Source organism: Lepisma saccharinum, chromosome 17, assembly GCF_977018435.1.
Source record: "Lepisma saccharinum chromosome 17, izLepSacc3.1, whole genome shotgun sequence".
In the NCBI taxonomy this organism is placed as follows: domain Eukaryota; kingdom Metazoa; phylum Arthropoda; class Insecta; order Zygentoma; family Lepismatidae; genus Lepisma; species Lepisma saccharinum.
In genome coordinates, this window is record NC_139245.1 from 15,143,077 (window position 1) to 15,165,289 (window position 22,213).

A 22,213-nucleotide genomic window follows, 5' to 3' on the forward strand; every position below is an offset into this window, starting at 1 on the left:
GAGGATCCGTGGCATGTTTTCACGAGATTCCTGAGGTGTCGAGGCATAAACACGGTCTTTTTGACGATTGTAAGACTTCAATCGTGAAGATTTTTTCGTCCGTGAAAAGAATCCTCCTGTAGCCACCATTTGGATAACGCTGAAGGAGTCTTTTTGTTTTCTGCTCCCTTTGGACCTTAAGCTGTGGAGTGAGGAAGTTACCAGTACTTTGCAGATAAGCACGGAGTCGTATGTCACTTTGGAGCACACACGACATCGACATTTTCAAAATGTTCAGCTCTCGAGCCATCACTGCTTGTTTACTGACACTGCTTTCACGAGCTTCGGGCTCCTTACGCTGCGAGGTCTACATGTCCTGGAGCGGTCCTCAATTGTCCCTGTGTCACAGTATCTGTTGTTGGTCCGATGTACGAACATCCTGCTGATATTCAGTTTTTGCAGGGTGTTGAAAATGTCCGATGGTGATTTGCTAACTTTGTGCAGTGCGATTACTGCCACACAGTTCTCGTATACACCCCACTCCATTCGACTCACAGTGAAATTCACCTTTCCGCTACCACAGCCAAACACACAATGATACTGGTTGTTGTTTGATCCAACATTGCGGGGTTACCTTGCCAACCAGTGTTGCCATCCCTGTCTAAACTTCGTACCAGAATTTATGATATGACTAGGTATATTGCTTCATATGGACCAAACAAAAATGAGACAGTGGAAAAAAAGGATGTTTTTTATGAAGAACTACAGAAAGTAAAAGATGACAGTAAGGAAAAATATAATGTACTAGAAGTAAAGGATATTGAAGAAGTGATGGGTAAATATGGCGAGGCTCATCAAAATGACAATGGAAAAAGGATAATTGATCTGTGTGTCAGCAATGAGTTAATAATAGTCAACACCAAATTTCAACATAAAGACATTCATAAGTACACAAGAGAGGAACCCAGTCACAGGGAGAAGTCCATCATTGATTACATATTAGTGCAGGAAGCACAATTTAGGAACGTACTCGATGCTAGAGTGTATAGAGGTTTTGAAATAGGAAGTGACCATCATCTATTAGTAACCGATATTCTACCAATCCGATATAAAATTCTAAATAGTCCTTGAAGAATCTGAACGGTTCAATGACCTCCTTAATAAGTGCATGTTTTGAGGTGACTGAAGTAAAAGTAGGGCATGGGATTATCCGTAATAATTATAACAAAATTGCAGAATTTTGCACTAAATTATCAGATATTTATAGATATATTGGATCGGTAAAATAATCAGTAATTTTACCGATAAGCTGACACACCAATATGCCTATTTCGGCCGATACCGATAGAGTACCGATTAATCTGTCCCATCCCTAATGTGTAGTGTATTGTTGTTTGTAATTGTGTTAGTGATGTGATTATCTATGTAGGTAAATGTATTTTGAAAATATTTTCACTTTCTTTGTAGTATGATCCAATTACGGATCCATTGGGCATACAGTGTCCACCTCAAGTAACGGCACCAAATGGACCCCCAACTCCTTTGCATCATGTGCCAGTTACCACACCTATGCCAGTGAAACGCCGGGCTTCAGAGGAAGCAGCTGGGAGCCCTGTGACAAAGAAGTTTGTCTTAGCGTAAGTTGCCCTATTCAAAATTTATTTGTGTAAGAAGATGTCTTCTGTTTCCATCAATGCTACTGTTACACACTTCTGCTAGTCGTATTAACATATTTGCATATAGAGTTGCATGCATCATACCCTGAAGGTGTTCTTATGTTATGTGTTTGTAGTTGATTTTATGTTTTTCATAGGACCAAGCTGAAAAAATGTAAAATCGAGAAAAAATTTATAGCATTTCGTTATGTTGGGACCATCAAGATTGAATGTATAATGTGGGAAAATATAAACTCTGGGAACGTAAAATTGGGGTTCCACTCTCAGATTGACACTTCTTTGTTTCATATCCTGAAGGATTTACGTAAACTGTTCATCTCAAGGTGCTTTATTTTGTGATATAGGTTATATTTTCGTACTTTTTAGTCATCTTATATTATTCAAATTCGTAAACTTAAGTTTTTAGTTTATGTGTCCAAAGATATTGAAGTGTTGAAGTCCAACATTACATACTACGAGGTGCATCCAGAAAGTAAGTTCCGAAAGTGCACCAAGATGGCATGAGTGATCGGAGTGAGACGTGCGTGTTAAGGAGGAACATGTAACCATAACCTGGCACGAGCGCAGTTGTGTGGAGTCAGTAGTGAGAGAACTTTGGTATGGGAAACATGGCTGAATGCATACAGTCTCCCACCAAGTGCGAGGTATGCATGGTAATCAGGTTTCTCCTCACTAAGAAGCTGTCGGCGTCAGAGATCCACCGGCAGTTATGTGAACTGCATGGACAGAAAGACATAAGTGAAGCAATGGTCCAAAGATGGTGCAGAAAATTCACAGCAGGCCACACCAATGTGCACGACAAACACTGTAGTGGCCGACTGTCCATGGTGATTCCTGAATTGGTGGAAAGTGTGCAGCAAGCAATGCTGGAGAACCGGCGATTCACAATGTCCGAATTCTCATGACAGTTTCTACAGATCACCCGTACCCTGCTGCATGAGATCGTCACCCAGCGACTGCTGTTTCGAAAGTTGTGTGTGCAATGGGTTTGTCATGCACATTGGTGCAGCCTGCTGTGAATTTTCTGCACCATCCTTGGACCATTCCTTTAGTCAAGTCATTCTGTCCATACACTTCATACAACTGCCGGTGGATCTTTGATGCCGACAGCTTCTTAGTGTGGAGAAACCTGGTTACTGCACGTAACTTGCACTCTGCAGGAGTCTGTATGCACACCGCCATGTTTCCCATGCCACAGTTCTCTCACCACTGACTCCACACAACTGCACTCGCGTCAGGATGGCTACGTATTCCTCCTCCACTCCTATGCGAGCGCATCCCACTCTGACCACTCGTACCATCTTGGGGCACTTTCGGAACTTACTTTCTGGATGCGCCTCATATAATTCTGATTTTCTTCAAGTTTTTCATAGCCACATGCTGAAGAATTGTACTTTCGTTTATGTAATTGACACCATTCAAGAAAATTTTGCAATCAAATGCCTCTTTTATGCTTTGTTGATTTTGTCATTAACTTCAGAAGTAGAAGAAATTAAGTTCAAAAACATCTCTACTGCTCTGTATTTGTGATTAACATTTATTCTTCTTTGCTTTATTTACTGTTGGCAATGTCAATATTAGGTCAAGAAAACACTGGCCTGATCGTTACCTCAGTTAAGCATTGTTGTTAAACTACAAACTAGGAATACATCTATATGAACATTTTGATAATAAAAAGCTTCTTACTTCACATACTGGCAACATATTTGTTATTTGTTTTGTGTGGTGTTTTTAAAAAAAACACCTACTTTTCTCTGAATGGTTCAGTCACCTTCCTATTATATGTAATGAAATGACTGCAGTAGGGTGACTACCGGTAACCTAGAATGCCTATTGGTTGATACGATTAGAGGACCATTAATCCATTCCATACCTATTACAAACTCTTTTTAATTGTAAAGCTTCTTTTTACTACATCCATTTGTGTGAATATATATAATTGTAACCTGTCATACTTTTTCAGGGGTCCATGGGATTTGGAAGTTCAAACAAATGTAATTATATATGAACGACCTCCCACTACTCTTCCCCATCCACATCCAGAAATAGAGGCTTTCCGTTGCAGCCTTGCTACTAAGTTGAGACAATGTTATCAAGAACTTTGTCACAGTAGGGAAGGTTTGTAAATTTTCATCTACTTTTGTTTACTTTTCGAAATGCTTTGTTTTGTGTTTAAGTTTGATTCACTGTAATACTTGTGATACATGTTGATTTAAAATACCCATATATAAATGAAAATGATAACAGTGTTGAAGTGTGTGAATTGGGAAATAACTGTTTGAGAGAGAGAACCAGAGTATTTGACCAAAGACCGAAATGTCACATATTTATAACTAATGTGTCCATTCAGTTTCATTTTTAATGAGAATATATTAGGAATCCAATAACGTTTTGTCGGATTTTGACCCCTGCAAAAAGAGGGCCAGAACATGGAGTAAGACGTACATGGACAATCAGAAATAGTCCCTCCCATCATCAGCAACAATCTGTCTCCAATGTTTGGGCAGACAAAAGATACCACACTGGTATAACAGCCTAACATGAACCGAAGAAGTCATCCAGTGCATGGTTCACCTCATCGAGGGTTCAGAACTGTCGTCCCCTTACATGGTTATCTAACAAATAGAACAAATAGTAATACGAAGGTGCAGTGTTCGAAGAATGTGGCAGCTGCATTAGTGTTTTCGAACCAAGTTGGAAAATGGTGTCACAGGTGATTATAGCAGCATGAGGCAAAGCACAGTGGTTTCTGCACTGCAGTTGAATGCTCCTCCAAATTCCTCACATGTTTGGCCATTATCAGCCTCAATAACTACCTTGAGTGGTTCATTGTCTATGACTTGTGGACCTCCAGTACGTGGTGCATCCTCGAGGGATCCATCACCATTGTTGAATTTGTTAAGCCACCATTGTACTGTCCTCTTATTTACCACATTAGTACCGAATGCCCTTCATATTTTTCTTCCTGTTTCACTAGCCTTTGTTCCCAGTTTCAACCCGTATAACGTTGTTTGTGGTTCTCATGTTGACCAGCTCTCACTGACGTCCCTGTTGAACTATAGTGACCACAACCAGCAGGCTTCAAGAGGAGACACTCACAAGCATGTTGCCTTCCTCTTATGTGACTCACCTCGAAACGAAAGGTGTAGGGGGCATATGTAGTGCCACTCGTGGAAATTTGACAGAACTTTATTGGATCCCTAATAAGAGGCCTGTAGTTATCTGTGACCTTGCAACTATTTCTTCCATGGAAAGTAAAGAATATTTAAGCAGTATAGTAATGTGAAAGTGTTTTTAGAAAAAGAGCTATGTGTGATGAAGTAATGTTTTAACTAGGACTGAGCCAGATCCCATACCGATAATTGTAACAATGAAATGTTGTTCAAACATTGATTAATATTAGTGTGTAAGAATTCCCCTCCAAACATATGCCTTACCAAAATATTCAAGAATTTCATCAGACTGTCAAAATATGTATTATATAATCACAAAATCAAGTCTTCCATGCAATACTGGTGAAAAGTAAATTGAGACTTCAAATTTTGCATAATTTCCAGGATAATTTTAAATTATTTATCAGCATCAGCCTTAATATTAACCCTTCTTGCATCTTCTAGTTTACCTGTAGGTGTGCCTCTTCATTCCAGTGAAAGGAGCAGTATACATCTTAGGGTTGAACTGATGCATTTTATCATTGATTTTTGTTATTTAGGGTTACTTTTCTGCCCCCCTTTTTTTTCTTGCTATTATGGGGGGATAAGTGATATGATGAAATTGATGAAAGGACATTCACATAGAACATACATGCCCAGACTGGGATTCAAACCTGCAAACCCTGGCGTCATAGTAGCACATAACCACTTCACCACGGAGGTCAGCTTGAGAAATTCTTGTTGATTGTATTCTACTCTCCCATGTTGTAGGATTGTAGCAACTTGACTATGTTCAGAATAGAGGAACTTTGATAGTATGTTTTTAACACTTAGAGTGTTGACCTCTAAGTTGCTTTCCGTCCCAAGAATGCTGACCATTTTCACTACTTTTAAAAAAATCATATCTCAAAAACTAAAAATGTAAAATATATGTATCATACACTATTCAAAAGTTTGATTCTTCCTCTTTATTTTGATATATGATATGTTACATTATAACCACATGGTTACCTTGGACATTTCATCATAAATCATATGAAATGTACTAAAAATAAAAAAGTTGACAAGATATATGACATGCAGTGGAAGCGATTGGGTCCCAAAACTAACTGGGGTGTGGGGGGGGCAACTGCCCCTCCTCACCCCCCCCCTAATCGCCGGCACTGTGCAGTGGCGGTGATTGGGTCCCAAAACTGGGGGGGGGGCAAGGTGCCAAAATTAGGGGGGCAAAGAAGTGCAGGAACAAGAGTGGTGCCCCCCCCCCCTAATCGCTGGCACTGTAGAAAAGGGGAGCAAGCATATCGCTGTCAGACAACGACGCGAACAGAATCGTTATGAGCATTTGCCCACCATCTAGTGGCAGTATGAGGAAGTACGATGTCCAAACATTACTCAGGATTACTAACTTCGTAAATGTACAGCAAATGACTGTTGAAATAAATTTTTGAATTCAACTACGTATAGATACGTGATCCGCACACTAAAGAAGTTCGGGAACTCCATATATATACGTGATTAGCACTCTAGGGATCCTAGAACAGCTAAAAACTTATAATACAGGAAAATGTTTGACACTTTATTATGACCAGAAAGAAATACTCAGAATTAGTTACTTTATCATGAAATATAATTGTAATGTACTATGTTGGTATATTGTTAATGAAAATTTTACACTTTATTTTCCAGGATATTCATAAGATGTTTTTAAATATGAACATATATTACTGATATTGCCCAAATCAAATTCATCAGTATCTATCCAGTTCTAACTTTGCCATTTTCAGCATGCAGCATATGCAATTGACAGAATTCATTAGTGGTGTCGTAGCGCAATACCAGGACCCCTATCACCAGGGTGCCCAGCTTGGGCATGGTTATTCTTTGTGAGTGCCCTGCATCAATTTCATCATATCACGTTCATCTTCATGATTAACTAATGGTGGCAGAAAAAAATTTCCAAATCGATTAATCAACCAAAATTCATTAGTGGATTAATCTTTGTTCTTTTACATGTTTCTTGTAGCAATTGATGCTCCTAAAGAGTCTTTCAACAGATGGTTGATGGAAAGGAAGATCATAGATAAAGGAAGTGACCCTCTTTTGCCCAGCACATGTTACCCTGAAATTTCTATGTCAATGTATAGAGAAATTATGAATGACATACCAATTAAGTTAGTGAGGCCAAAATTCACTGGTGATGCCAGAAAACAGTTATCTAGATATGCCGAAGCTGCAAAGAAGATGATAGAATCAAGGTACGACTTTTTTTTATGTTATCTAGAATATGATTATTTTTGCATGCATGGTCTTGTTTATGATTTATGCTTTGTTAATTCCATTGTGATTCCCATTCATGCTTCCATAAAAAAGAAAGGTTATATTGCAAGCCAGGTAGCAATAACATAATGATAGAAATAGATTAACTAATAGAGGTGTGTCTGGATGGGAACTTTTCGGTGCTAACTGTTCAAACTCTCTGCTATGTACAAAAAAATGTTGAAAAAGAACTAATTGTTGTAGGAAGGAAAAATAGGTTTTATTTTTTTATTGAATGACATGACTCTTAGTGGTGGTGAGATTATATATTTTACCCTCCCCTCCAATAATGAAAGTTTAATAAAGAAGAATAAAATCAAAATTTTACGCAGAAATTCATATATAGCCCCCCCTTTCCCAGCATGGCCACCAGATTAGAACAAAGTGAACAAAAAATGTAGTGTGTAGCAGTGGTATATTCGTAAAAACATGCTAACATGGTCGCGCACTGAATATTTTTTTGGGATATTATTACATACCAAATTTAAACATATCAGCAAGAGTTGGTGGTTGAAGTAACGCCCCATTTACGCTATATTGTAGAGATGGGCTGATATGAAATTTTGTCCGATACCGATATAAAATTTACAGATAACGATAACCGATATTCTACCGATCCAATATAAAATTAGAAATGGTACTTGAAGAACCTAAAAGGTTCATTGACCTCCTTAATAAATGTGTGTTTCAAGGTGACTGCAGTGAAAAAGAAATTGCATATTTAAACATTTACTTTTTTAGAAAGTAGGGCATGGAGATTTACCATAAAAATTACAAGAAGATGGCAGAATTTTGCATTAAATTATCAGATATTTATTGATATATCGGGATCGGTAAAATAATCTGTAATTTTACTGGTACACCGATATGCCTATATTGGCCGATACCGATAAAGTACCGATTAATTGGTCCCATCCCTACTATATGACATAATTTTTTGGAGGATTTTTTTTTTTTAGAACTGTGTTTGTTAAAATTACTAACAATAATGATATTGTTTTGTCATTCCAGTGTGTCATACCTTCATTTATATATAAAAATGAAGAAATAAAGACAACTGAATTGTCAAAAAGACATGTTAATCAGCCATCAGCCGAAGGATGAGGAGTTGGCAATGTTTATTTTACATATCCACTGAGGTGTGCTAACCGTGACTGAGTCTAATATTTAAAGTGGGATCCAAACCTCCGTAAATGTGCTTCCACCACTAGGGTTTAAACTCAGAACCCCGTGATTGCATGAAAAAAATAAAATTAAAATAATCAAGAAGTCGCGCATCATGTATGATCTGCCTACAAAGATTGTGTTTTCTATTCTATTCAAACTCATAAATTTTCCACAAATTTAATGTCTTAGTTGTGCACGTAGTAGTCAGTTCTTGGTGAATGTTCTATGCATACTTTTTAATTGTAATGTGATTAAGCCTTGTTTCCATATTAAAAACACTAAGTTGCTGACCAAGATAAAAAACACTTAACAGGTAACGTTTCAACCCTGTATCAGGGTCTTCCTCAGACGAAGAACTAAACTAAAATCTTAGTTTAGTTTAGTTTTAGTTTAGTTCTTCGTCTGAGGAAGACTCTGATACAGGGTTGAAACGTTACCTGTTAAGTGTTTTTTTTATCTTAATAAACTGCCTTGGTCAGCAACTTAGTGTTTTTTACTTTTTAAATACTGATCTGGTAGAGGGCTTCAAGTGAGGAGATTTCTTGTATTTCTTGTACTCGCAGATCTAGTTTATACAGAAGGGCTCATTGGTAATAGTTATTTTTCATACTGCTATCTTCACTGGTTATTTTTTGTTGCATAAATGAATGATATAAATATGTTTTTTCAGGAATGTGACATCAGAGAGTCGGAAAATAGTAAAATGGAATGCAGAAGACACATTTCAGTGGCTTAGGAAAACTGTTGGAGCAACGTACGATGATTTTCAGGAAAGACTAGCACATTTGAAGGTACATGTTATAGTAATGCCAACTTATATAAAAACAATTTTTTCAAGCGTACAATGTCATATTGCATTGCAAATAGTGTATCATAGCTCTATATGCATGTATAAGTGAAGAAAACAAGCAAAATATCCTCAGTAGTTTGGAGAAATGTTGTGAATATTTCAGTCACTTGGGCTTTGTATATGTATGTCCCAGCTGACATTTCAAGGTTAAAAAACAAACTAAAATTCCTATAATTTCTGGCATTCATACTGTAAAATCAAGAGGCAAGACATGGTACAATGTTTTAATGTGTAATTTGTGGAAATTCAATAAGACCCATCAATTGCAATTTTCTCCTGTCTGCCACTAATAATATGTACAGTGGAACCTCAATTTTACGTTTTTCAGGGGACTAAAAAAACTTTAAAATGTGGGAAAATGTAAAAACGAGGAAAACTTTATGACATTTTGCTATGCTGGAACCATCAAGATTGAGTGTATAAATCGGAGAAATGTAAAATCGGGTTCCTCTGTATTTACATGTGTCAGCATTTCAGGGTATCTACCAGTCCCAATTTAAATTTTCTGGAAAAATCAACTTTTTTTTTAGTAGTGCACTAGAAGTATGTATTTGAACAAATAAAATAGAAACATCCAAATTTGGCATGCACTAACTTTTGAACTTAATGTCTGAGAGTAATTTGTTATCTTACAAACATTAGAAAACTTAAATAAACATGCAGGACCTTTGGATAAAGTATGGCTATTATTATTGGAAATTATTACCAAATAATGCCGTTTTTCTGTGTGGAATTCAGATAAACAAATAACTGTCATATCACAATAAACAAACAGCTAACAGTAAGTGCGGTACTAACTTGTCAGCTAAGCAGCCACATAGATTCTCATCCTAACTCCTGAAGAATCCACATTATGAGGCAAAAAGGAATAAAATAAGTTAGTACATGCCAAACCTTTTTAAGTTCTGCTACTTAGTGAAATGATAGCATGTGGTGTAAGTTACACTTTATCTAAAATAAAAAGGGCAAACAACAAATTTAAAATTTGTTGTGGACAAACTGTACTTCAATTTTATGCACTGAGTATTGTCAGTAGTTAGAGTAAACTATTTTCATGTAGAAATTTGCTACAGGAATTTGCTATTAGATTTTCCCACTTTTGCAATTTTTGGTTTGTGTTTGGTAGATATTAGGAGTAATGCAAGTACTATTACTAAATTTTACTATAATTATGTACAATTTATGCTACAATTGTTAAGATTATATATTAAAAAATTTCTTTGTGAAGTATAAGTCAATATGTACCAAGTATTACGTAAAATCTCATCCCTGATACACCTTTCTAATAGTCAATGTCTGTTCAGTTTCCCTTCTTATCACTATATGTGAAGTGAATATTCGATAAGGTGGGATTCTGAGTGTGCTGTTAGCTAAAATATCTTCTTACAAACACATTTAAATATATGAATTGCCCTAATGGCTTTAGTCTTGAAAATTTGTTTCTTGATCTGGAAATCCTAGAAAAGTCAGGAAATTTTGTTTTTACAAAATTGTATACACCTTGCATTTGTACCTCTGACTGGGTTAGTTACAGAGTAGCTTACTGGCAGACCTGAAGTAGTTAAGTTAGTGAAAATGGGTGATTGGCATTCTAGGATTGTGGTAGAGCATTAGCACAGAATGGCAAAAATATTAGTTCAATACCTGGATTGGGACTGGAATTTGGACCGTGATATTCAGGCATAGATAGTCTATTTTCAAGTTATAACAATATTTTGTGGCCGGCCTCTGTGGCGGAGTGGTTAGCACACCATGCTTTGATGCCAGGGTTCCAGGGGTCAAGTCCTGGCCTGGTCATTGCTCGAAATTGGATCAGAACGAGTGCAATAATTGCAGAAAAGGTTGTTGCTTAAAAATGAACAATAAAGACATGAAATGTGCTCATATTGAGAGAAAAACATTGCAGAAATGCTCAGATTTTTACAGACGTTCCTTGTATTTCTCTTCATTAATTTCATCATTCATCCTCATCTTTGTGATTAGCCAAAGTGGCAGAAATGTAAAGTAAAATGAACCAAATCAATCAATCAACCATCACTTTAACTTCATGTATCTGAGTTCTTGAACATGTATAGTCAGTCACCTGTAAGATGTTAATGTCTTGTCTTACATTAATGTTTTTTTTTTTTTGTATTTTTCATACCAATTTTTCATATTACAGAGGCAGTGTCAACCACATTTAACAGAAGCAGCCAAAGACTCAGTTGAAGGGATTTGTTTGAAAATATTTCATTTATCTAAAGATTATGCATTAAAGATACGGGAGAAGCATAGTCATCTTTTGAAGGAACATGGTATACCAGGTATTATTATTATTATTATTATTACAGTATTGTTTAGATAGAATTAATATAGCAGTATTACAGAACAATAAAGATATATGAACAGTGTTCATGTTCCAAATGAATAGTTGTCATTTTGTATCAGTTGATATCTGTAAATTTTATATTGTATCAGTGTAATTTTCGTATTTGTCCATCTGTAATATTGATAAATTAATTGTATCTTTACAAGGTACACAATTGAGCCAGTTTGTGATTTGTTATGTTGTATGTGAAGAAATAGCCATGTGTATTATTTGCGACAATTTCCTGTACAGTACCTTATCAACTTAAGTGAAACCCCATATTTTTTCCATAGGCTTTCAGGAAGGAATGTGTGTGATGTGCAAATGAAATATAATTGCAATATAGTGTGTGTACATAAAGAGGTATGATTTTAATCACTGCCCAAACCATGCCAAGTTATAACGGATGGGAAAGTTGAGTACTGGATGGAATTGGCCATATCAGTTTGTCGGTAAAATTACCAATAATTTTATCAATACAGTATAGTATAAATTGTCTGTGATTTGATGCAACATTGTGTTGTTTTTGTTATTTTTATGAATATTTACATACACTCCGTGGCAAAAAAGAATCACCCCATAGTGATAAAATCTAATATTTTCTTTCAGCAGTGTGTTTTATTTTTTTGTAATTATTTTGACAATTGTACATACTGTACGTAATTTTAACATTTTCTGATATTTTACTTACTCTAACAATGAAGGTAATAATGAAGAAATCAACAAAGAAAGCGATTAGTTGATTAAATTGTTAAGATTTATGGCCTTTATTGCCTTCCGCTATTGTTTAGTTACCTTTGTTTGGTCTGATGTATAGTTCAATTGTTACATTTGTTTATGGATTGGTTTCATAACCTCACTGAAAGGGGGCGATTTTTTTTTGCCGCGGAGTGTATAATTCATAATGCTCTACTTTGGTAAAATTTTTCCAAAGACAAAACCCATTACAATCACCTGTTACATATATCAATCACAAAGGTTAATGAACAATTCATATTCTTCAAGGAGCATTTGCAATTTCATGTTAGATCAGTAAAATATCAGCTATCAATACATTTTTATCTATAGTTTATTGGTATATCAGTCCATCCCTGTAATTTACATTTTAACATGCTCAGCCAAGTTGTTGATAATATATTGTGGTTACATTATGTGATTATAGAAGTGGTTGCTCCAGTCCAGATGCCTACTTTAAGGAAAGTTTGGTGCTACCCAGTTCAGTTTTCAACCCACTCCCCACGGTTACCCCAAGTTGACTATTTGCCAGATCGAGATCAGACAATTCTTCGGTTGCATGATTCTGTGACTAACAGTGCAGCTGGTGGAGGTGCAGTGAGTGTGAACACAACACATTTACAGAAACTGGTATGTAATCCTTCTTAAGTGTGTAGAGAACATCATGGTGATTTGCCTGTAATGTTTGCCATAGTTTCCTTTACTCATTATGTATGTCACATTTATTGTGATAATACATAGGTTGGAGATTTAATAGTGGCAACACTGCTATATATATGCCGTGAAATGGAACTGGTGCTTCTCGCTTATACCACACGTTAGTTTGATGCGTAACCTATCTGCCAGTAAATGGACTCTTCCTTCCAATACTAGGTGCATGTACAGTGACAAGAGGAATAGAGTATCATTGGAGTTGGTGGTCTAAAGTTGTGTAGTCACAACAATGATTTCGAAACAGGAACAGCGGCCATGCAGCACGACAGTGTCATCAAGGTGAGGCATGCGGGGACCTGTGACCTGCATTGCGAAAGAAGTGGCAACCCTTTCTGCTGAATCCTCCCCATCATTTTGCAGGACAATGCTCGGGTGCATGTGGCAGAATCAGTTTCTGATTAGTTAGCTAGATGGGACTGGCATGTGACATCCCCCATACTTCCCAGACCTAAGCCCCTGTGACTTTGATTTGATCCCTAAGATGAAGGACATTCGCTTCTGGGCTGTTCCAGAGATTCTTCAGGCAATAGACTGCTCCATTCGAACAGAACAGGCGCTGCTGCTATGACTTCCACATCACTGGCAATGGTTGTACACAATGCTGGTGAGTACATCGAAGGGCTGTAAAAGTTTCACGGAGGTATCTCTTTTGTATCGTTTGTAAAAAAATAGTTGCCACTATTGAATCTCCAACCCATTAGACTGGGACTGTCATCTTATTTTACAGGACATGTTGCTATAGTTACTCTTTTGAAATCCATTCTCTTGAGCAAGTCTGAACAGTTTTCAATAATTGTAAAGTTCTTGGTCCATAATATTAGTTACCTTATGAATAGAGGCACATATTTTTGGTAAATAAAAAAGCAAAATTTTGGTACAAAAACATAGTTAATTTCGTGTTGAAAAGTGGTAAATATAATAAAATTTTGCTGTTATAGTGGTGAAAAAGCTGTATATAAAATGACATTATGATTTTGAAATTGTAAATGTAATCCTAAATTTGATTTAAAAACTGCGCTTGCTACACCAAAAACATATCTCTTCTAATATCACATTTTCCAGATTATTAAGTTTATTCCTGTATAAAGGGTCCATTTTTGCTTTTCAAATATTTACAACAGAATTAATCAATTTTCTTTGAATTGCATAACTCACAGGATAAGTCTGACTTCAGAAAGTGTCACGTTGGTAAATAAACTCTAAATTTAGTGTTTAAGAGTCTATTTCACATTATTTTGTGAGAAAACAGGGTATGAAAATGCACCTCGCACCTTTCAGAAACATGCTACAATGCTAGGGGGTTCCAGGTTCCAATTCCTGCATGGATATGGGCAGGGTGTGAAATCACTGCAGATTGGTGGGGGGAAGAAGGAGCAGACAGACACACACACACACACACACAATTTTATTATTAAATAAGTCCACCTTGTGCACAGTAAGGCTAATTGGGACTGGACCTACAGTTTAATGTGGAATCCGAACCACTATGTGCCTCCACCGGGTATCGAAAATATTAATATATAATATGTTATATAGACGGTCCATTTAAAATTCGAATGCAAATTGAAGATTTTGTGTTTACTACTATGGACATGAACAATGATTTGTGTGGCTAAGGAGGCAGGGGCAAAAATTAAGAGACATTAGAAGATAATAGTTTCCTACACAAAATTCTCATCTAAATGCTATTACGTGTTTTATTAATATACTTATATACTTTGCGGTATCTGACGAAAGGCGAAGAGAAATGGAGAAGAAACAAGGACTAATTTCTGAGTTCTGGGTTCTTAGAGATGAGGCTTTTGTTGTCCGTTCTTTGTTTATGTTTGTTGTTAGAACAAAAACTCTCCCCCCTGGAAAAGTTTGCTGTTAGGGATTTCCCCCTGTCCCTCCTGGGATTTTGCACCCTGGATATGGGTGTTCTTTGCGTGTGTCCCTTCATCAATTTCATCAATCATCCTCATCTTTGCAATTAGCCAAAAGTGGCAGAAATTTGAAGTAAGATAAACCAAATCAATACTGATTGGGAAACAGTTCCTTTAGGAAAATTTTATGCCTGCTGTTATTTAAATTTGACTATATATGTGCCATTTTTTTTTATCTTACTCCTATTTCACTTTGATAATGTCTGATTATTACATAATTTTGTAAAACACAAAATGTACCAACTAATATGTAATATTTTTCTTCCAGGAGCAATTGTATAGGTATAGCTGCTTTGATGACAAGAAGTTCGAATTGTTTCTGCCAAGAGTGTGGTGTTTGTTGAAACGTTACAATGCCTATTTCGGGACTAGTTCAAGTAACACTAGTGAAGGCCATGGCACACAAGGAGCTCTCCCAGTAACAGTGTTTGAGTGTTTGAACAGGACTTTTGGTGTTACGTTTGAATGTTTTGCCTCCCCATTGAACTGCTATTTCAAGCAATATTGTTCTGCATTCCCTGATACAGACTCGTATTTTGGTTCCAGAGGGTGAGTGTCTTGTGCTTTGCGTTTCTGTTTCTCTGCTTTAAAATGTTTCTGGAAATCCTATCATCTTCTGCGGTCGCAATGTAAGTACTCATATTGTATGATTTAACAGAGGGCACAAAATAATATTTTTGGCTCTGGTAGCTGAGAGTGTTGAGTGGTCATGTCATGTGGATTCTAGTGCCAGTCCGGGCATGTGTGTTCATTTGTTGGTACTTTATCATAAGTTTTATCTAATCATCATTTACCTTCATTGTTCACTACTAAGGCGAAAGTAATAGAAAACTAAAAGAAGAAAAAAATTCAGTGGAACCTCAATTTTACATTAGTGTTTTACATTTTTCCACATTGTACAGAGTGGCCCAAGATAGTAACCAAATACTGTCTTCTTAATACTTTTGGTAACCTTTTTTGGCTCACCCTGTACATTCAGTCCTCATGATTTTAATTGAATGTTACAAAATTTTCCCCAATTTTTATTTTCACACGTTATAAGTTTTTCACCTTCATCTCCTCAAAAATGTAAAATTGAGTATCCATTGTAAAAACTTCTATTCTGCTTTGTACATGGTAGGAATTGTACTAATTACAGTAGAACCCTGATTTTTATATTCCTCCTCATTGTACACTCATATTTTATATTCCTCCTCATTGTACACTCCTGTTCAGATAAAGTAGCACATAAATCAACTGTCCAATCTTACAAAATGTGCAACTTTGTCTGAAGAGGAGTGTCTTTATGATCCCAACATAAATGTCACCAAATTTTCCCTGAAATTTTTACGTATTTGAAGTTTCTTCAACCTTGTTCCCTTGAAAAGTTTAAAACTGAGGTTTTACTGTAATTGGTAATAATTTGTTCGACTAAATGCTCATTCAGAGCCTGGTACCATCATAATTTAAGGTTGCTCCAGTCTATCGTGACAACTTTCCATAATTGCTTCTTTTGAGAGAAATGTTCAGCAAGTGTGGGAAGGACTAGTTGGCGAAACTGTGAGTGATGACAATCCAAAGTAGAGCTGAATTAGTACCTTTATCAGTGTGTATACTCGTACTGGTTTCCACTGACACAGATGCTTTGAATTTATGACAACTAAAAATCAGGTATCTACCAGCATGGAAAACCTGGAAAAGTCAGCAAATTTATTTACTTTTTCTGGAAATGTCATGGAAATTTACTGTTTTTCTGGTAAAAATGAATATTTTCTAGTAGTGCACTAAAAGTAGGTTTCGACAGGGGGGGAGAAAAGGACAAGCAAATCTGAATTTGTTATTGACAAACTATACTTCAATTTTATATATTGTGTATTACCAGTAGTTGCAGTAGAAATTTCATATAGGGCGTGAATCGAACCTAGGACCCGGGCAGCATAAATAAATAAGCTTATCATGTTATAAAAAGGTTGCCGCTGAAGCATTGGAAAAGAGCTTCTTAAAAGCGAATTATGCCAGCGACCTTCAGCAGACTTGGAAAAACTCCACTGACATTGCATTAGGCCAGCACAATATGAAAATCAGGAAATCAGTGTTTTTTCTCAGAATCGCCGTTGCCAAAGGATGCGATTGGGTCAACTGTCTTAACGGCCGATAGTTCGAATTTCAGTTAAATAGGTCGCGTGAGAAAATCTCTTTCTTAGCTGTCTTCAGTTTTCAGTCAGATGAAGCAAATTCAGTGCCCTGCATGTCCACCACATTTAAACACTACTTAGTGTAGCTTTAGGGGATTGTAGATAGGCTATGACAGCCTGTGGCCACTCACTTGCTAAGCGAGAGGAACATTGTAAGAGAAAGAGGGTAGCTCTGAAGAGCTACATCAACACTCAAAAAAGCAAGGGGGCTAGCCCCGTGAAATAACAATACACGGACATCTATTTAAAAACACTACACTTGACAACATTCAGGGTGAGGAAGGACATAAGGAATGTTCGTTTACCTGTAGTTCTGCTGCAATCTCTTTTTTGCTGGTCCTCGTTGTGATGTGGCCCTACTCTGTAATAAAATGGACGAGGGAGCAACTCCGGGCTCCAAACTCTGTACTTTGGTAGACCGATATTCTAAACGATAAACTTTAACTTCCCGATTGTTGGTTCGCTCCTTTTTCTAAACTTACGGCAACTATGGAGCTCTCTTACGATAACTGGATTCAATGTAAACTGAGAGCAACTAGAAACTGAGTTCTTTTGTAACTACTTCATCTGACGGAAAACGGAAGACAACTAAGAAAGAGATTTTCTCCAGAAATTTAGGAGAAATAGTCATGTTTGAACTATTTTCATCTAGAAATCTACTACAGTAAGTGCCTATTGAAATTTAACGACTTTCTTGTTACAATTTTTGGGTTGTTTGTTAAGATTAGGGTTAATACATGTATTACTAAATTTTACTATAATTGTGTATTATTTATGATATAATTGTTTTGCAAAAATGAATTCTTTATTAACCATTACTAGAGGCATGCATATTTCATTTTTGACGAAAACACGAAATGTAAAATAACATGCTGTAATGTTCATATTTCTGAAAGGTGTGAGGTGCATTTTCCTACCCTGTTTTGTCACGAAATGAGTTGCAAAATGTGAAATAGACTCTTAAACATGAAATTTATAGTTTATTTACCGACATGACACTTTCCGAAGTTTGAATTATTGTGCGAGTTATGCAATTCATGGAAAATTTATTAATTTTGCTGTAAATATTTGATATGAAAAAAAAAAAGGATCCCTTTATACAGGAATAAATTTAATACTCTGGTAACTACATATAATGTGCTATTAGAAATGATATGTTTATTTTGTGTAATAAGTGCAGTTTTTAAATCAAATTTAGGATTATATTCACAATTCTAAAATCAAAATTGCATTTTATATGCCATTGTTGATCCAATTTTTCACTGCTATAACACTGAAATTTTATTTTATTTACCACTATTTTGTCTGTTTTTGAAGTGAAATTTTGCTTTTTTATTTTCCAGAAATATGTGGATCTAACCATTAGCTAATACTTTACATGGAAAGTAGTATGTAAAAGCTCAGCCCCAATACCCTTGTTCAACTGACAGTTTCTTTTCAGTTTACCTACTCGTTATTGCTTTTAACATGTGAAGTGAATATACTAAAAACTTGATTAAGTGGTATTCTAAGTGTTGTGTTTAGCTACAATGTTGTGACCTACTTACACACACATTTAAATTACCCTAATGACTTGGTGTGAAAAATTTTGGTTCTTTGTTTGGAAAACCTAGAAAAGTCTGGGAATTTTGTTTTTATGAAATTGTAGACACCCTGAAAAAGTGTGTTCAGAATATTTCTAAGCCTATGATGTCCACAGTGGTGTAATTTTTTTTGTCCCTGGGAGACTAAAACAAAGTCATTTTTATCTTGAGGGTGCAAGGAGGCATATTTTCCCCCATAATAGCATTACCCCCTTAAAAACACACTTTCTGTTTGAAGCTACCGTGTTCCTGCAATGACCTTCTAATAATGAACACAGATTGCTGTGACTGAGATGAAATTGTATGTCTGTAAATTAGAATTTTAGGTTATTCATTTTCCAGGGCCCCCCTCCACCCCCCCCCCTTTTTCTGTTTCTGGATTACGTGTTTTTAAATGCTAATATTTAAGTATTTCAGTTGAAAGTATACATTGACTTACAGGAATTTTACTTTAAAATATTCTAAACATTGGTGGAACATTGAACAAAATTTTGTTTATTGCTTAATGACATTGTGATTGTATTCCGTGAAAATGTAGCTTGCTTTTTTTTCTGATCCTGCAAGATACCTAGACTCCAAAAATGTGTAGGTTGGTAATAATAATGAAATAATGAATGGATGCTTCTGATACCATTACATCACATTGTTATTTGCTCATTTCTAGTAAATGTTATGAATGGGCCGATATGAAATTTTGGCCAATACCAATAAAGTACCAATATAAAATTTACTAGTACCAATAACCAATTCATAGAGGTACATATTTTTGGTAAATGAAAAAGCAAAATTTTGGTACAAAAACAGTCAATTTCTGGTTCAAAAGCAGCAAATAAAACAAAATTTCAGTGTAAAAGCGGTGAAAAATCTGGTGAAAAGTGGGATATATAGAAAGACATTTTGGTTTTAAAGTTGTGAATCTAAGTGATTTAAAAACTACACTTATTACACAAAATTAACACTAATAGCACATTTATGTAGTTATCAGGGTATTAAGTTTATTTCTGTAAAGGAGCCCATTTTTGCTTCTCTAATATTAACAGCAGAATTAATCAATTTTCCATGAATTGCATAACTCACAGGATTTTTCAGACCTCTGAAGGTGTCGCGTCTGTAAGTAAAGCCTAAATTTCGTGTTTTAAGAGTTTATTTCACATGTTGCAGTTCATTTCGCATTATTTCGTGACAAAGCATGGTAGCAAAATGCATCTCACACCTTTCAAAAACATGAAAAATCAACACTACAATGTGTGTTTTGACATTTAGTTTTCTCGTCTAAAACAAAATATGCATGCGGGTTCAAAAGCAGTAAATAAAATAAATTTCAGTGTTATAGCAGAGAAAAATTGGATGAAAAGCGGTATATAAAATGACATTTTGGTTTTAAAATTGTGAATGGAATCCTAAATTTGATTTAAGAACTGCACTTATTACACAAAATAAACATATATCTTCTAATAGCATGTTTTATGTAGTTACCAGAGTATTAAGTTTATTCATGTATAAAGAGGTCCATTTTTACTTCTCAAATATTTATAGCAGAATCAATCCATTTTCCGTGAATTGCGTAACACTCAGGATAAATTCAAACTTCAGAAAGTGTCGCATCGGTAAATAAACTTATTTTTGTATTTAAGTCTATTTCGCATTTTGCAGTTCATTTCTCATAATTTTGTGACAAAACAGGATTGGAAAATACACCTCACACCTTACAGAAACATGAAAAATTAACATTACAATGTGTTATCTAGAGGCATGCATATTTCGTTTTTGACGAAAACATGAAATGTGTAATAACACTTTCTAATGTTAATTTTTCATGTTTCTGAAAGGTGTGAGGTGCATTTTCCTACTCTGTTTTGTCACGAAATGATGCGAAATGAACTGCAAAATGCGAAATAGACTCTTAAACACGAAATTTACCATTTATGTACCGATGCGACACTTTCTGAAGTCTGAAGTATCCTGTGAGTTATGCAATTCACGGAAAATTGTTTAATTGTGCTCTAAATATTTTAGAAGCAAAAATTGACTCCTTTATATAGGAATAAGCTTAATATTCTGGAAATGATTTAATGTGCTATTAGAAGGGATATGTTTATTTTGTGTAATAGTGCAGTTTTTAAATCAAATTTTGGATTATATTCACATTTTTAAAAACCAAAATGTCATTTTATATGCTGCTTTTCCACCACTATAACAGCGAAATTTCATTTTATTTACCGCTTTTGAACCCGAAATTGACTCTGTTTTTTGTACCGAAATTTTGCTTTTTTATTTACCAAAAATATGTGCCTCTAGTTATTTCACATTTCGTGTTTTCGTCATAAACTAAATATGCATGTCACTAGAGATTCTCCATAGAAATTATAACAATTTATTGCACTAAACTAAAATATATTTATAGATATATCGGATCAGTAAAATAATCGGTAATTACAGATACACTGATATGCCTATATCGACCGATGCATATAGTACCGATTAATCTGTCTCATCCCTAGTAAATATAGTAGCTGTAAATTCGAAAACAGGAACCTGTGTAATGTTACATTCATTACTTGCAGGCCAATATTGGACTTTAAGGCTGTGAGTGGTTCATTTGAAGCGAATCCACCATTCTGCGAAGAGCTTATGGACACCATGGTGAATCATTTTGAACGTCTGCTGGCAGACTCCCCAGAACCACTCTCATTCATTATTTTTATACCTGAGTGGCGTGATCCGGCTCCAAGTGCACTCGTAAAACTAGAAGCAAGCCCTTTTAAGAGAAAGCAGGTTGTGGTTCAAGCATTTGAGCATGAGTACAGGCATGGATTTCAACATACTGTACCCAAGTAAGTAGCAAGTTTGAAATACATTGGAGTCTCTTGGTAAAATATTTATATGGTGGAAAAAATTTATAGCATATTGCTTAATTTCTGGAGAAAAGTGTAAAATCAGGAATCCAATCAGTGGAAACACAATTTTTTATTTTTACACTTAATGCATTGTTATCCAGACTGCAGCAAGAGGGCATGTCTTCCTGCCATAACTCTGTTTCCCAATTATACTTTTTCCCTCAAGTGTGCTGATGTCATATAATTTGCCAGATTACGGTTTCTTGGCTGCACAACATTCTCCCTTCCCATTTTCTCTTCTGTGCACCTTAAACTTCTGGCAGGCAGACTTTTCATGCAAGAGAATTGAGAGTAGACTAACAATTTGTGATCTGATAAGAACTACGCTCTTCATTTTAATGGGAAGTCTGAAAATAAGATAGGATCTAGTCTGTATTTCACTCAAGTATATTTAATCAGATGGCTGATTTGTTACTAACAGAATAATGCTACATACAATTTCCTGCTACAACAATTTCAGGGGAGACCTTAAAGATGGAACACATGCATTCTTATTGTGAACACATAAAATGATAGAAAAATTGTTTTAAAAAAATATACATGATGGCTAAAATTATCAAAAATGATAGAGATCCTTTTCTCTTGAAAAAATGTCTTATTCTGAAATCAATCTTTTACTTAATTTTTTCATTCAAAATAAGTAATTGTAAAGATTATTTTTCAAAATACTAAATCTTGCACACTATACAGTCTCCTGT

At 35.6% G+C, this 22,213-nt stretch overlaps 1 protein-coding gene across 1 annotated transcript in view; it reads left to right on the forward strand.

Moving 5' to 3' along the window:
* The window catches only part of Pcif1 (Phosphorylated CTD-interacting factor 1), a 44,922-nt gene that overhangs the window by 18,425 nt on the left and 4,284 nt on the right, over positions 1-22,213 (forward strand). Inside the window, exons 4-11 of the mRNA XM_083138991.1 lie at positions 1,447-1,616; positions 3,619-3,773; positions 6,831-7,062; positions 8,961-9,081; positions 11,302-11,443; positions 12,650-12,852; positions 15,130-15,410; positions 21,183-21,452. Coding sequence (XP_082995117.1) covers positions 1,447-1,616; positions 3,619-3,773; positions 6,831-7,062; positions 8,961-9,081; positions 11,302-11,443; positions 12,650-12,852; positions 15,130-15,410; positions 21,183-21,452 — 1,574 coding nt within the window. The remainder of the gene's footprint in view (positions 1-1,446; positions 1,617-3,618; positions 3,774-6,830; positions 7,063-8,960; positions 9,082-11,301; positions 11,444-12,649; positions 12,853-15,129; positions 15,411-21,182; positions 21,453-22,213) is intronic.